General features: G+C 39.3%; 1 protein-coding gene across 1 annotated transcript in view; it reads right to left on the bottom strand.

Moving 5' to 3' along the window:
- The window catches only part of LOC128663982 (histidine--tRNA ligase, cytoplasmic), a 354,313-nt gene that overhangs the window by 85,792 nt on the left and 251,959 nt on the right, over window positions 1-16,562 (bottom strand). The window contains exon 11 of the mRNA XM_053718604.1: window positions 15,311-15,562. Coding sequence (XP_053574579.1) covers window positions 15,311-15,562 — 252 coding nt within the window. The remainder of the gene's footprint in view (window positions 1-15,310; window positions 15,563-16,562) is intronic.

Raw genomic sequence — 16,562 nt, forward strand, 5'->3', positions numbered from 1 at the left:
ATACTTCCAAGGAAGTGATAATGCATCCACTGCCTCCGCCTGAGGATCCCGGGATCTGGACAGATATCTGGGAAGTTTCTTGTTGAGATGAGACGCCATCAGATCGATTTCTGGAAGTTCCCACATTTGAACAATCTGAAGAAATACCTCTGGGTGAAGAGACCATTCGCCCGGATGGAACATTTGGCGGCTGAGATAATCCGCTTCCCAATTGTCTACACCTGGGATATAAACCGCAGAGATTAGACAGGAGCTGGATTCCGCCCAAACCAAAAAAATTTGAGATACTTCTTTCATAGCCAGAGGACTGTGAGTCCCTCCTTGATGATTGATGTATGCCACAGTTGTGACATTGTCTGTCTGAAAACAAATGAACGATTCTCTCTACAGAAGAGGCCAAACTGAAGAGCTCTGAAAATTGCACGGAGTTCCAAAATATTGATCGGTAATCTCACCTTCTGAGATTCCCAAACTCCTTGTGCCGTCAGAGATCCCCACACAGCTCCCCAACCTGTGAGACTTGTATCTGTTGAAATTACAGTCCAGGTCGGAAGCACAAAAAGAAGCCCCCTGAATTAAACGATGGTGATCTGTCCACCACGTTAGAGAGTGTCGAACAATCGGTTTGAAAGATATAAATTGAGATATCTTTGTGTAATCCTTGCACCATTGATTCAGCATACAGAGCTGAAGAGGTCGCATGTGAAAACGAGCAAAGGGGATCGCGTCCGATGCAGCAGTCATAAGACCTAGAATTTCCATGCATAAGGTTACCGAAGGGAATGATTGTGACTGAAGGTTTCGACAAGCTGGAATCAATTTTAGACGTCTTTTGTCTGTTAAAGACAGAGTCATGGACACTGAATCTATCTGGAAACCCAGAAAGGTTACCCTTGACTGAGGAATCAATGAACTTTTTGGTAAATTGATCCTCCAACCATGATCTTGAAGAAACAACACAAATCGATTCGCATGAGATTCTTCGAATGAGAAGACTGAGCAAATACCAAGATAATCGTCCAAATAAGGAAATACCAAAACCCCGTTCTCTGAATACAGAAAGAAGGGCACCGAGAATCTTTGAAAAAAATTCTTGGAACTGAGGCTAGGCCAAACGGTAGAGCCACAAAACTGGTAATGCTTGTCTAAAAAGAGAATCTCAGACACTAAAAATGATCTGGATGAATCGGAATATGCAGATACACATCCTGTAAATCTATTGTAGACATATAATGCCCTTGCTAAACAAAAGGCAGAATAGTCCTACAGTAACCATCTTGAATGTTGGTATCCTTACATAACGATTCAATATTGATAGATCCGGAACTGGTCTGAAGGAATTGACCTTCTTTGGTACAATGAAGAGATAAAATAAAACCCTAGTCCCTGTTCCAGAACTGGAACTGGCATAATTACTCCAGCCAACTCTAGATCTGAAACACATTTCAGAAATGCTGAGCCTTGCTGTGTTAACTGGGACACAGGAAAGAAAAAAATCTCTTAGCAGGAGGCCTTAACTTGAAGCCAATTCTGTACCTTTCTGAAACAATGTTCTGAAACCAGAGATTGAGAACGGAATTGATCCAAATTCCTTTGAAGAAAACGTAATCTGCCCCATACCAGCTGAACTGGAAAAAGGGCCGCACCTTCATGGGTACTTAGGAGCTGACTATAGGTTTCTATAAGGCTTGGATATATTCCAAACTGGAAATAGTTTCCAAACTGATACCGCTCCTGAGGATGAAGGATCAGGCTTTTGTTCCTTATTATGAAAAAAAGAACGAAAAAATGAATATTACCCTGGACAGAAAGGGAAAACAAAGTTGACTTAGAAGACATATCAGCATTCCAAGTTTAATCCATAAAGCTTTTCTAGCTAAAATAGCTAGAGACATATACCTGACATCAACTCTAATGATATCAAAAGATGGTATCACCAATAAAATTATTAGCATGTTATAGAATAATAATAATGCTATAAAATTATGATCTGTTACTTGTTGTGCTAAAACTTCTAACCAAAAAGTTGAAGCTGCAGCAACATCCGGTAAAAATATAGCAGGTCTAAGAAGATTACCTGAACATAAGTAAACTTTTCTTAGAAAGGATTCAATTTTCTTATCTAAAGGATCCTTAAATTTAGTACTATCTGCCGTAGGAATAGTAGTACATTTTAGCAGGAATAGAGACAGCCCCAAACCTTAGGGATTTTGTCCCAAAAAACTCTAATCTGTCAGATGGCACAGGATATAATTGCTTAAACGTTTAGAAGGAGTAAAAGAATTACCCAAATTATTCCATTCCCTGGAAATTACTTCAGAAAAAACATCAGGGAGATTAAACACTTCTGGAATAACTACAGGAGATTTAAAAACCCTATTTAAACGTTTGGATTCAGTATCTAGAGGACCAGAATCCTCTATATCTAAAGCAATTAATACTTCTTTAAAATAAAGAACGAATAAATTCCATCTTGAATAAATACAAAGTTTTATCAGCATCAACCTCTGAGACAGAAACCTCTGAACCAGAAGAACCATTATCAGTATCAGAATGATGTTCATTTAAAAATTCATCTGAAAAAAAGAGAAGTTTTAAAAGACTTTTATGTAAACTAGAAGGAGAAATAACAGACATAGCCTTCTAAATGGATTTAAAAAATAAAATCTCTTATGTTTATCAGGAACACTCTGAAAATTAGATGATGACGGAACAGCAACAGGTAATATAACAGTACTAAAGGAAATTTTATCTGCATTAATAAGTTTGTCATGACATGCAATACAAACAACAGCTGGAGAAACAGATACCAAAAATTTATAGCAGATACACTTAGCTTGGTAGCTCCAGCCCCGGCAGTGATTTTCCTGAAGTATCTTCTGACTCAGTTGCAACGTGGAACATCTTGCAATATGTAATAGAAAAAACAACATATAAAGCAAATTGAACAAAATCCTTAAATGACAGTTTCAGGAATGGGAAAAAAATGCCAGTGAACAAGCTTCTAGCAACCAGAAGCAATAAATAATGAGACTTAAATAATGTGGAGACAAAAGCGACGCCCATATTTTTTTAGCGCCAAACAAGACGCCCACATTATTTGGCGCCTAAATGCTTTTGGCGCCAAAAATGACGCCACATCCGGAACGCCGACATTTTTGGCGCAAAATAACGTCAAAAAAATGACGCAACTTCCGGCGACACGTATGACGCCGGAAACGGAAAAGAATTTTTGCGCCAAAAAAATCAGCGCCAAGAATGACGCAATAAAATGAAGCATTTTCAGCCCCCGCGAGCCTAACAGCCCACAGGGAAAAGAGTCAAATTTTTGAAAGGTAAGAAAAAATGATTAATTCAAATGCATTATCCCAAATATGAAACTGATTGTCTGAAAAATAAGGAAAGTTGAACATTCTGAGTCAAGGCAAATAAATGTTTGAATACATATATTTAGAACTTTATAAACAAAGTGCCCAACCATAGCTTAGAGTGTCACAGAAAATAAGATTTACTTACCCCAGGACACTCATCTACATGTTTGTAGAAAGCCAAACCAGTACTGAAACGAGAATCAGCAGAGGTAATGGTATATATAAGAGTATATCGTCGATCTGAAAAGGGAGGTAAGAGATGAATCTCTACGACCGATAACAGAGAACCTATGAAATAGACCCCGTAGAAGGAGATCACTGCATTCAAATAGGCAATACTCTCCTCACATCCCTCTGACATTCACTGCACGCTGAGAGGAAAACCGGGCTCCAACTTTCTGCGGAGCGCATATCAACGTAGAATCTAGCACAAACTTACTTCACCACCTCCATCGGAGGCAAAGTTTGTAAAACTGAATTGTGGGTGTGGTGAGGGGTGTATTTATAGGCATTTTAAGGTTTGGGAAACTTTGCCCCTCCTGGTAGGAATGTATATCCCATACGTCACTAGCTCATGGACTCTTGCTAATTACATGAAAGAAATCCCTAAAGTTGATGGGGCTATCTCTACTCTTGCTAAACGTACTACTATTCCTACAGCGGATAGTACTTCCTTTAAGGATCCTTTAGATAGGAAGCTTGAATCCTTTCTAAGGAGAGCTTATTTATGTTCAGGTAATCTTCTTAGACCTGCTATTTCTTTGGCTGATGTTGCTGCAGCTTCCACTTTCTGGTTGGAGGCTTTAGCGCAACAAGTGTCAGACCATAATGCTTATAGCATTGTTAAACTTCTTCAACATGCTAATAACTTTGTTTGTGATGCTATTTTTGATATCATTAGGATTGATGTCAGGTATATGTCTTTAGCTATTTTAGCTAGAAGAGCTTTATGGCTTAAATCTTGGAATGCAGATATGACTTCTAAGTTAACTTTGCTTTCTCTTTCTTTCCAAGGTAATAAATTATTTGGTTCACAGTTGGATTCTATAATTTCAACTGTTACTGGGGGGAAAGGAATCTTTTTGCCTCAGGACAAAAAATCTAAAGGTAAATATAGGGCTGCTAATCGTTTTCGTTCCTTTTAGTCAGAATAAGGAACAAAAGCCTGAACCTTCACTAAAGGAACGGTTTCCGTTTGGAAACCTTCTCCAGTCTGGAATAAATCCAAGCCTTTTAGAAAGTCAAAACCAGCTCCCAAATCCGCATGAAGGTGCGGCCCTCATTCCAGCACAGCTGGTAGGGGGCAGGTTACGATTTTCAAAGATATTTGGATCAATTCGATTCACAGTCTTTGGATTCAGAACATTGTTTCACAAGGGTACAGAATAGGTTTCAAGTTAAGGCCACCTGTGAGAAGATTTTTTCTATCACGCATTCCAGTAAACCCAGTGAAGGCTCAGGCATTTCTGAAATGTGTTTCAGACCTAGAGTTGGTTGGGGTAATTGTGCCAGTTCCAGTTTTGGAACGGGGTCTGGGGTTTTACTCAAATCTATTCATTGTACCAAAGAAGGAGAATTCCTTCAGACCAGTTCTGGATCTAAAAATATTGAATCGTTATGTAAGGATACCAACATTCAAAATGGTGACTATAAGGACTATTCTGCCTTTTGTTCAGCAAAGGCATTATATGTCTACAATAGACTTACAGGATGCGTATCTTCATATTCGAATTCATCCAGATCACTATCAGTTCCTGAGATTCTCTTTTCTAGACAAGCATTACCAGTTTGTTGCCCTTCCGTTTGGCCTAGCAACAGCTCCAAGGATCTTTTCAAAGGTTCTCGGTGCCCTTCTCTTTGTAATCAGAGAACAGGGTATTGCGGTATTTCCTTATTTGGACGATATCTTGGTACTTGCTCAGTCTTTACATTCTGCAGAATCTCATACGAATCAACTTGTGTTGTTTCTTCAAAGACATGGTTGGAGGATCAATTTACCAAAGAGTTCATTGATTCCTCAGACAAAGGTAACCTTTTTGGGCTTTCAAATAGATTCAGTGTCCATGACTTTGTCTCTAATAGAAAAGAGACGCCTGAAGTTGGTTTCATCTTGTCGAAACCTTCAGTCTCAATCATTCCCTTCGGTAGTTTTGTGCATGGAAATTCTAGGTCTCATGACTGCTGCATCGGACGCAATCCCCTTTGCTCGCTTTTACATGAGACCTCTCCAGCTTTGTATGCTGAACCAGTGGTGCAGGGATTATACAAAGATATCACAATTAATATCCTTAAATCCCAATGTTCGATCTTCTCTGACTTGGTGGTTGAATCACCATTGTCTAATTCAAGGGGCCTCTTTTGTTCGTCCAACCTGGACTGTAATCTCAACAGATGCGAGTCTTTCAGGTTGGGGAGCTGTATGGGGATCTCTGACAGAAAATTTACCAATCAACATTTTGGAGCTCTTCAGTTCGGGCCTCTTCAGTTATTTGTTTTCAGACAGACAATGTCACAACCGTGGCGTATGTCAATCATCAAGGTGGGACTCACAGTCCTCAGGCTATGAAAGAAGTATCTCGGATACTTGTGTGGGCGGAATCCAGCTCCTGTCTAATCTCTGCGGTTCATATCCCAGGTGTAGACAATTGGGAAGCGGATTATCTCAGTCGCCAGACGTTACATCCGGGCGAATGGTCTCTTCACCCAGAGGTATTTCTTCAGATTGTTCAAATCTGGGGACTTCCAGAAATAGATCTGATGGCCTCTCATCTAAACAAGAAACTTCCCAGGTATCTGTCCAGATCCAGGGATCCTCAGGCGGAAGCAGTGGACGCACTGTCGCTTCCTTGGAATTATCAACCTGCTTATATCTTTCCACCTCTAGTTCTTCTTCCAAACGTGATTTCCAAAATTCTAATGGAACGTTCGTTTGTATTGCTGATGGCTCCAGCATGGCCTCACAGGTTTTGGTATGCGGATCTCGTTCGGATGGCAAGTTGCCAACCTTGGACACTTCTGTTAAGGCCAGACCTTCTATCTCAAGGCCCTTTTTTCCATCAGGATCTCAAATCATTAAATTTGAAGGTATGGAGATTGAACGCTTGATTCTTAGTCATAGAGGTATCTCTGACTCAGTGATTAATACTATGATACAGGCTCGTAAATCTGTGTCTAGAAAGATTTATTATCGAGTCTGGAAGACTTACATTTCTTGGTGTTCTTCTCATAAATTCTCTTGGCATTCTTTTAGAATTCCTAGAATTTTACAGTTTCTTCAGGATGGTTTGGATAAGGGTTTGTCTGCAAGCTCTTTGAAAGGTCAAATCTCTGCTCTTTCTGTTCTTTTTCACAGAAAGATTGCTAATCATCCTGATATTCATTGTTTTGTTCAGGCTTTGGTTCGTATCAAGCCTGTCATTAAGTCAATCTCTCCTCCTTGGAGTCTTAATTTGGTTCTGAGGGCTTTACAGGCTCCTCCGTTTGAACCTATGCATTCTCTGGATATTAAATTACTTTCTTGGAAAGTGTTGTTCCTTTTAGCCATCTCTTCTGCTAGAAGAGTTTCTGAGTTATCTGCTCTTTCTTGTGAATCTCCTTTTCTGATATTTCATCAGGATAAGGCAGTGTTGCAGACTTCATTTAAATTTTTACCTAAGGCTGTGAATTCTAACAACATTAGTAGAGAGATTGTTGTCCCTTCATTGTGTCCTAATCCTAAGAATTCTCTGGAGAAATCCTTACATTCTTTGGATGTAGTAAGAGCTTTGAAATATTATGTTGAAGCTACTAAAGGTTTTAGAAAGACTTCTAGTCTATTTGTTATCTTTTCTGGTTCCAGGAAAGGTCAGAAGGCTTCTGCCATTTCTTTGGCATCTTGGTTAAAATCTTTGATTCATCATGCTTATGTAGAGTCGGGTAAGTCCCCGCCTCAAAGGATTACAGCTCATTCTACTAGGTCAGTTTCTACTTCCTGGGCTTTTAGGAATGAAGCTTCTGTTGGTCAAATTTGCAAAGCAGCAACTTGGTCTTCTTTGCATACTTTTACTAAATTCTACCATTTTGATGTTTTCTCTTCTTCAGAAGCAGTTTTTGGTAGAAACGTACTTCCGGCAGCTGTTTCAGTTTGATTCTGCTGCTTATTATTTCATTTTTTTGATTCGGGTTGTGGATTATTTTTTCGGCGGAATTGGCTGTCTTTATTTTATCCCTCCCTCTCTAGTGACTCTTGCGTGGAAGTTCCACATCTTGGGTATCTGCTATCCCATACGTCACTAGCTCATGGACTCTTGACAATTAAATGAAAGAAAACATAATTTATGTAAGAAATTACCTGATAAATTCATTTCTTTCATATTAGCAAGAGTCCATGAGGCCCACCCTTTTTTGTGGTGGTTATGATTTTTTTGTATAAAGCACAATTATTCAAATTCCTTATTTTTTTATGCTTTCGCTCCTTTCTTATCACCCCACTTCTTGGCTATTCGTTAAACTGAATTGTGGGTGTGGTGAAGGGTGTATTTATAGGCATTTTGAGGTTTTGGAAACTTTGCCCCTCCTGGTATGAATGCATATCCCATACGTCACTAGCTCATGGACTCTTGCTAATATGAAAGAAATGAATTTATCAAGTAAGTTCTTACATAAATTATGTTTTTGTCACTTTTTAAACAACTAATTAAACTTTAAAAAATACATCTACATGTTAGTCATGGACTAATCTTTTCTTTGAATGCATCATTCTATCTAGCATGTATTTAGTGTTTAATGTCCCTTTAATATCTGCCATTCACACACACGCTGGCCACAAGTAAATCCAAAATTGGTCAGTGTGGTATTTAAACTTGCTTGGAAAAGCAAATTACTGTAATGTTTCATTAATGAGGACTGTCACTTTAACCTTTTAACATTATTTATATGGTATGGTCTTGTCAGCATTATCTACAATTCCTCAATTTGCCTGGAAAATTAATGTGACTTCCCACCTTGACCATCTCACCTTTCTCCATCCCATGACTGTCCATCTTTCTTTAACACTATACTGACCTACTTTGGTCCTCTTTCTGCAAACTCACTCTCAGCCATGTCATACTCAAATGCACTGCTGAGTATTACTGGAAGAAACCTTGCACTATGAGTTTATACTACTACACTTCTGTAAGCAGAGCTATTCTTTCATATCCTTTTTTTTACTTGGTCCCAAATGTCTAGTTTACACTTAAACTAGAAGGAATGGTGAGTACACACCGCTTCTATTGTGCCCAGAATGTTTTCACACCGAGATCTCAGTTAGAATTAGTAAAAAGGAACATTCTGAAATTCAGTCATTTTGCTCACCCTGCATCTTGTCTGAAGGAAAGAAAAACAAAATTTATGCTTATCTGATAAATTTCTTTCTTTCTGTATATGGAGAGTCCACAACGTCATCAATTACTAGTGAGAATATCACTCCTGGCCCGCAGGAGGAGGCAAAGAGCACCACAGCAAAGCTGTTAAAGGACCAGTAAACACAGTAGATTTGCACAATCAACAAATAAATGCAAGATAACAAGACAATACAATAGCATTTATTCTGAATTTCAAATGAGTAGTAGATTTTTTCTAACACATTTCAAAGTTATGTCTATTTCCATTCCCCCTGTACCATGTTATAGCTATCAGCCAATCACAAATGCATATACGTATAGTCTGAATTCTTGCACATGCTCAGTAGGAGCTGGTGACTCAAAAAGTGTAAATATAAAAGACTGTGCACATTTTTTTTAATGGAAGTAAATTGGAAAGTTGTCAACACCAGAATTTTTGTTGTTTAAAAAGAAAGATAATCCCTTTATTACCATTCCCCAGTTTTTTATAACCAACACTGTTATAGAAATGAACTTTTCAACTCTGTGATTGCCTTGTATCTATGCTTCTGCAAACTGCCCCCTTATTTCAGTTCTTTTGACAGACTTGCATTTTAGCTAATCAGTGCTCACCCCAGGGTAACTTCACGTGAATGAGCTCAATGTTATCTATATCAAACACATGAACTAATGCCCTCTAATGGTCAAAATGCATTCAGATTAGAGGCATATGAACCTCCTAGGTTTAGCTTTCAACTAAGAATACCAAGATAACAAAGCAAAATTAGTGATAAAAGTAAATTGGAAAGTTGTTTAAATTTACATTCTCTATTTAAATCATGAAAGTTTTAATGGACTTGACTGTCCCTTTAAGTAAGTATCACTCCCATTCTCACAATCCCAAGTCATTCGACCGAAGGGAAATGGAAAAGGAATAACACAAAGGTGTAGAGGTGCCTGAGGTTTAGTAAAAAATAACTGTCTTAAAAATACGGATGGGGTCGTGGACTCTCCATATCCGGAAATAAATAAATTTATCAGGTAAGCATAAATTTTGTTTTCTTTCCTAAGATATGGAGAGTCCACGCCATCAACAATTACTAGTGTGAACCAATACCCAAGCTAGAGGACACAGATAACTAGGGAGGGAGAACAAGACAGGCAGACCTAGACAGAAGGCACCACCGCTTGAAGAACCTTTCTCCCAAAAGAAACCTCAGTCGAGGCAAAAGAATCAAATTCGGAAAAATTTGGAAAAGGATGCAGAGGACCAAGTTGCAGCTTTGCAATCTGTTACACTGAAGCTTCATCTTTGACATTTTAAGAAAAAGTAGATAGCCCTTATGGAATCGCCTGTAATTCTCTCAGGAGGCTGCTAACTAGCAGTCTCAAAAAACAAAACGAAGATACTTCTCAACCAGAGATAAAGAAGTAGCAGTAGCCTTCTGACCTTTACGTTTTCCAGAGAAACAAACAGAGCAGAAGACTGGCGAAAATCCTTAGTCGCCTGTAGATAAAACTTTTAAACCACCTAGATCTAGATCTATCTTCTGAGACAGATCCGAATGGTCCCCGTTCCACTGTCTGAGCATGCATAACTGCAGAGCTCTCAAATGAAATCGAACCAAGGGAAAGATGTTTATGGAAACAACCATCAAACCAAACACCCCCATACAAAAAGCCCGAACAGCAGACTGCAGAGAGAGGCAAGAATAAACAATTTAGGATTTTCTGATCTCTGTCAGAAATATTTACATAGATAGGGAATCTATTATGGTCCCTAAAAATCTACCCTTGTAGTCGGAGCAAAGGAACTCTTGTGTATATTCGCTTAGATCCGAGAAAATGAAGAAAACACAACAAGGTCTCTGAATGAGAGATTGCTTGAAAAAAAAAAAAAAAAAGGATGGCGCCTGAACCAAAATGTCATTCAGGAACGGCGCCCCTGCAATACCCCTAGACCTGCAAGAGTCTTCTAGAAAGGCAAATCTCAGGAACTTGAGACAATCCCTAAGGATGGGAACATGAAAATACACATCCTTCAGGTCTATGTAACGTCATGAACTGACCCTCTTGAGCCAAAGGAAGAATGGAACTAAAAGTTTCCATCTTGAAGGATGGTACTCGAAGAAACTTGTATAATAGATCCTAGGCCACTGTTCCATTACTGGAACTATCGCTCCCAGGGAGGAGGTCCAGAACACAGTTCAAGAATGCCTCTCTATTTACCTGGACTGCAGATAATCCTGAGGGGAGTAAACTGTCCTTAGGAGAGAAAATTTGAATTCTATTTGAAACCTTAAGATACTATGTCCACAGCTCAAGGATCTGGGACAACTCGTATCCATATCCAACCCCAGATTGGGTAAAACCCAATATGCTGACTTAGATTCAGTTGCGGTTATCTTTGATTACTTACCCTAGTTTCAAGACTGATTGGGTTTCCAAGAAGACTTGGACTGTTCCTGCATGATAGAGGGAGAGGAAGACGTTCCTTAGAAGTTACTGAAAGGAACGAAAATTAATTTGACATCCTTAATCTCTATTCTTCATAGCTTGTGGAAGAAAGGACCTTTCCACACGAAGAATCAAGAATTATTTCTGCCACCAGGTCCAAACAAATCTTACCCTTGTAAGGAAGCGCTAGAGCTTGGACTTTGATTTTAGCCACAGCGTCCTGTGGCTAGGACAGAGAAGCCATATATCTTGGTTCCCAGTCAAATAACTAGCACTGTAGCATCAGAAATAAAGGAATAATCCTGACTAGGATCTCCAAAAGAGTCTCTACCAAAATTGATACAGACAAGGCGTTGCACCAATAAAATGCCGCACTTGAAACAGCAGCAATACAAACTGCAGGTTGCCATGGAAGACCTTGATGAACATACATCATCTTCAAATATCCAGCCTTTTGTCCATAGGATCCTTAAAACTGCAGGTATCCTCTATAGGAATAGAAGTTCTCTTAGCCAGAGTAGAACAAGCCCCTTCTACTTTAGACACCATGCACCATGAATCATTAATGGAGTCAGCGACATGAAACTTTTAAAGGACAGGAGACAAGGAAAAGGGTATCCCTGGCTTCTCCCATTCCTGTGCAAAAAACTCAGATGCACGGTCTGGAACAGGCAACACTTCCACAGAGGAAGGAACATCGTAGTAACTCTTAAAGGGAACCACAACACCTGCTTGAAATGTTTTAAACTAACTTTTTCTGACTATTATTATTATTATTATCAGGTATTTGTAGAGGGCCAACAGATTCCGCAGCGCTGATTATCCAAAATAATCTGGCTTTAATTCTGTATGCAGTCTTTATCTCACCACATTCTGTTGTATATAAAAGCTTTACAATTATACGTTGATCTGCAGCATTGGATATGCTATGTATGCTGCCATCTTGTAACGTACGTTCCACAACACTGTCACGTGATGCACACGGCACCAGCTATTACTAAATTATAGTGAACCCTGCAGTCTCTCAGAAGGACGGCTTCAGGCACTGTTATGTTTTTAAACAGCATGAGCAGGGAAGGAAGTGTGAGGGGGGAGGAGAGGTGGAGAGGGAGGCACAGGGGGAAGAAAGAAAGCAAACGCATGCTGCATACATTTTTTTTAACAAGAGACATTTGCATTCCTTTTATCTACAACAGAATGCAGTAAGATGAAAAGACTGCATACAGCATTGTGAGTTAATTTATTTTGCACAATTAGAAAAAGTAAGTTTAGAATATGTCAACCAGGTGTTATGGTTTCCTTTAAGTTTACTAGATTTCTTAGGGTTGACAACGACAGACATATCGGAGTCGTCCAAGTAGCCAAAACCTCCTTTAACAATACACAAAGGTGTTCAAGCTTAAATATGAAGGATACTACTTCAGCATCAGATGAAGGACTCATACTGTTCGAATCTGAGATTTCACCCTCAGAGGCTACCAACATATCCTCCTTAGACTTATGAGGAAGGGCAACCTGTGTAGCAGCAGGTAGGACAGAAATCTTACTATCTGAATCACTTATTTTCCACTTGCGTTTTCCCTTTAACATAGGAAAAGCAAATAAAGCCGCAGATACCGCTGAGGATACCTGTGCAGCAATTTCTGCAGGCAAATACCCTCCTCCAGGAGGCTGAGAGGAACTGCAGGGCACTGTATGAGATGCCATTGAGGCTTGGGACATTTGAGGAGAAAGCTGTGGCATTGCCTTAACAGCATCATCCTGAGAGACATGAGGCTCAAACAAAAAAAGTTATCTTTTTTAAAGACTTATACTAAACATGAGGAACAGAAAAGTCTAGCACAAAATAATTCATTCCTCAAAAGACAATAATCATAAATTCATAGGAACCATGAAAAATATGCACTTTAACATTGAAGTTATTTAAATGAACGTTCATTAACAATGCAAAAACTTTTAGCCATGTCCTCTCTTAGGAAAAGAAACATAGCTGCTTTAGTATTCAAAGTCTCTTAACACTCATAGACAGTCTAAACACAAGTGCCGCTCCGTTCTCAGCCGGAGAAGGAGGCAGGGTCACATGACCGGACTCAGAGAGAGCCGAAAATGGCGCCGTTCTGCATCTTTAACAATGAAGGAGGTGGAGTCACGTGATCAGCAAAGAAATGAAGTGCGCAGAGACTAACAGCGCACTTCATTCTCCCAGCAGATTAGAATAGTACAAGGACAGTGACAATAGTGAGCATCCGGAGAATACTACCGAGAAGCAAAAAAAATAAACAATTCAGACCGTTGCCTCTGAAACTTGCGTGTCTCCAAGTTATGAGAGGGGCGCAAAGTCTCCTAAACACTCTGCCGTCATTAAAGATTAGACTATAAGCGGCACCCTGTTAAGTTAAAGCACAAACAGCCCAAATGCTTGCGTGTCTCCAAGTTATGAAGTAGGGCACAAAGTCTCCTAAACACCCTGCCGCCATTAAATATTAAACTATAAGCGGCAACCGGTTAAGTTTTAAGCACAAACAGCCCAAATACTTGCGTGTCTCCAAGTTATGAGGGAGGGCACAGAGTCTCCTAAACATACTGCCGCCATTAAAGATTAACTACAAACGGCACCCGGTTAATTTTAAGCACAAACAGCCCAAATAACACATAACCCTCAAAGTGGAATTAAAAGGAGCCTCAGGGAAACATTTCCCCAGAGAAGGGAAAATTAACCCTTATTCCCACACATTTCCCCTGCATACTGCCAATTGAATCCTGTGTAAAGGATTACAAAATCCCAACATTTTTCTGCAGTATTAAATAACTGATCCATTAAGTGCAAAGTCTTCAGTACGTAGACAAAAATCACTTACCTGCAGTCTTGCTGTCCGGCAGAAAGACAGCTTACACGGTGCGAGAGGACGCCACTCCTCACAGAGACCTGTACAAAAAAGAAAGTAAACCTACTTTGGCTTTCTATACTAGGGCAGCAAAATGTTAGAAAAACGCAGCAAGGCCCACCTTACAAGTTCCTAACTGCTTTAAAGGCACCACTACCCTACTGAAGAGATTAATGTGGATTACGGCTAGACCCAAAAATCTTGCTTGTAGATAAAGAAAATCCAATTTTCTTCAGACACCAAAACTTCACCTCCTCCATTGACAAATACAAAGAGAATGACTAGGGATTGTGGGAAGAGGAATGATACTTAACAGCTTTGCTGTGGTGCTCTTTACCTCCTCCTGCTGGCCAGGAGTGATATTCCCACTAGTAATTGATGACGTTGTGGACTCTCCATATCTTAGGACAAAAATAACAGATTTGTAAAGGCACAAGAAGGTGAATTTGGCTGCCATTGAGAAGAAGGAAACATTGTTATCTGTGATATGTACAACATCATTACTAGCCTTGTAAACAGTAGCAATTATATCACAGAGTTTTATAGTTAGAAGGGACAGTAAACACCTTGTAATTAGAAAACATTTCTGTTGTGTTGCTATAGAATAACCTATAAACAAGTCTAAATGTTTTTAAAATAAATTAACATCCTTTTTACTGAAGTTGTTTTTCAATAGCCAAAGTCCACCCACCGTTTGCTTTATTTGGTGGAGCCAATCTGGGCCTTAGGGGCCGAATTATCAAGCTCCGAATGGAGCTTGGTGCTCCTGTTTCCGCGCGAACCTTTCAGGCTCGCTGGAAAAGACTGCTGCTCCATAACTTGTCCGTCTGCTCTGAGGCTGCGGACTCAATCCGTCTGATCCTTTACGATCGGGCTGATTGACACCCCCTGCTAGCGGTCGATTGGCCGTGAATCTGCAGTGGGTGGCATTGCACAAGCAGTTCACAAGAACTGCTTTTGAAATGATAAATGCCGACAGCGTATGCTGTTGGCATTTATTGATGTGCGGCAGACACGATACGCTACATTGTATCATGTCCGCTCGCACTTTCATAAATTGGCCTCTTAGTCTGCAAACAACAAGGCTAGCCATGGTCATAAAGTTAGTATAAAGTATTTTTTTACAGTTGTTATTAGTTAAAGCCAATTATTGAAAGATATGTACTAGGTTTAGCCTAAAGAAGTCAACAGGGAGCGTTTCATTTTCTGTTTACTGTCCCTTTAATTTTATACAAAGGTACTGAAAATATCTTACTTTTTTCTTTTTGTCAATAATGGAAAATATCCTCTCAACTCCAATACTGATCCCCACGCAAGGTACTTTCTTGCCTTTCGGATCAAACATTCCCACAAGGTCATCATAGCGTCCTCCTGCAGCCACACTGCCTATGTTGACCATCTTCTCCATATCATAATGAGGCCTTCCCTGATTCTTGATCATCACAGCCTCATATATCACTCCTGTGTAATAATCCAATCCTCGGGCAAGACCAAGGTCAAAGGAGATCTAAAGGGGGATATAAATCACCTATTTAGTATAACAAAAGTGCCATATTTAGATGTTCTCACTGTATGGAGGGTCCAGCTTGTTAAAATGATGTACAGTATTTTTATAACAGCCTGTTCATTTTGCAATGCAGACTTTAAATGCCATTGAGCCTAAGGCAGACTGATACCTGGGACTAGTTTTTTAAACTGATATGTGGCCTGCTAGGTATTTGTAATGTTCTGGAGTGGTCTAACTTATTATTAGATCCCAAGAACTATTTTGGTTTCTAATTTACATTAAAGGGATACTAAATCTAAACTTTTTCTTGAATGATTCTGATAGAGCATGCAATTTTAAGCAACTTACTAATTTACTCCTATTATCAATTTATTTTTTGTTCCCTTGCCATCTTTATTTAAAAAGCAGGATTGTAAAGCTTAGGAGCAATCCCATTTTGGTTCAGAGCCTGGGTTACGCTTGTTTATTGGTTGGCTGAATGTAGTCACCAATAAGCAAGCGCTATCCAGGGTGTTGAACCAAAAATGGGCTGGCTCTTAAAGGGACAGTATACACCATGCAGTTAATTTTCATTTAACTACATGTAATAGACACTACTATAAAGAATAATATGCACAGATACTGATATAAAAATCCAGTATAAAACCGTTTAAAAAAAAAACCTTACTTAGAAGCTCTCAGTTTAGTGCTGTTAAAAAGGTTAGCTGGAACACCCACTGCAAGTGGTTATATAGCAAACAAAGCACACTCCCCCCCTTCCCCTGCATATGAAAAGACCCTTTAAACAAACAGGAGCAGGCTGAAGTAGGTATACGTCGGTATTCTCCTAAAACTTTGGGGCTTGGTTAGGAGTCTGAAAATCAGCGCAATGTTATTTAAAAATAAGCAAAACTATACTTTTTTTAAAAAAAAAAAAAAGCTGTATGGGCTATATAAATGGATCATCTAGAAAACATTTATGCAAAGAAAAATCTAGTGAATAATGTCCCTTCAAGCTTTA

This window comes from Bombina bombina, chromosome 6 (assembly GCF_027579735.1).
Source record: "Bombina bombina isolate aBomBom1 chromosome 6, aBomBom1.pri, whole genome shotgun sequence".
Taxonomy (NCBI): Eukaryota; Metazoa; Chordata; class Amphibia; order Anura; family Bombinatoridae; genus Bombina; species Bombina bombina.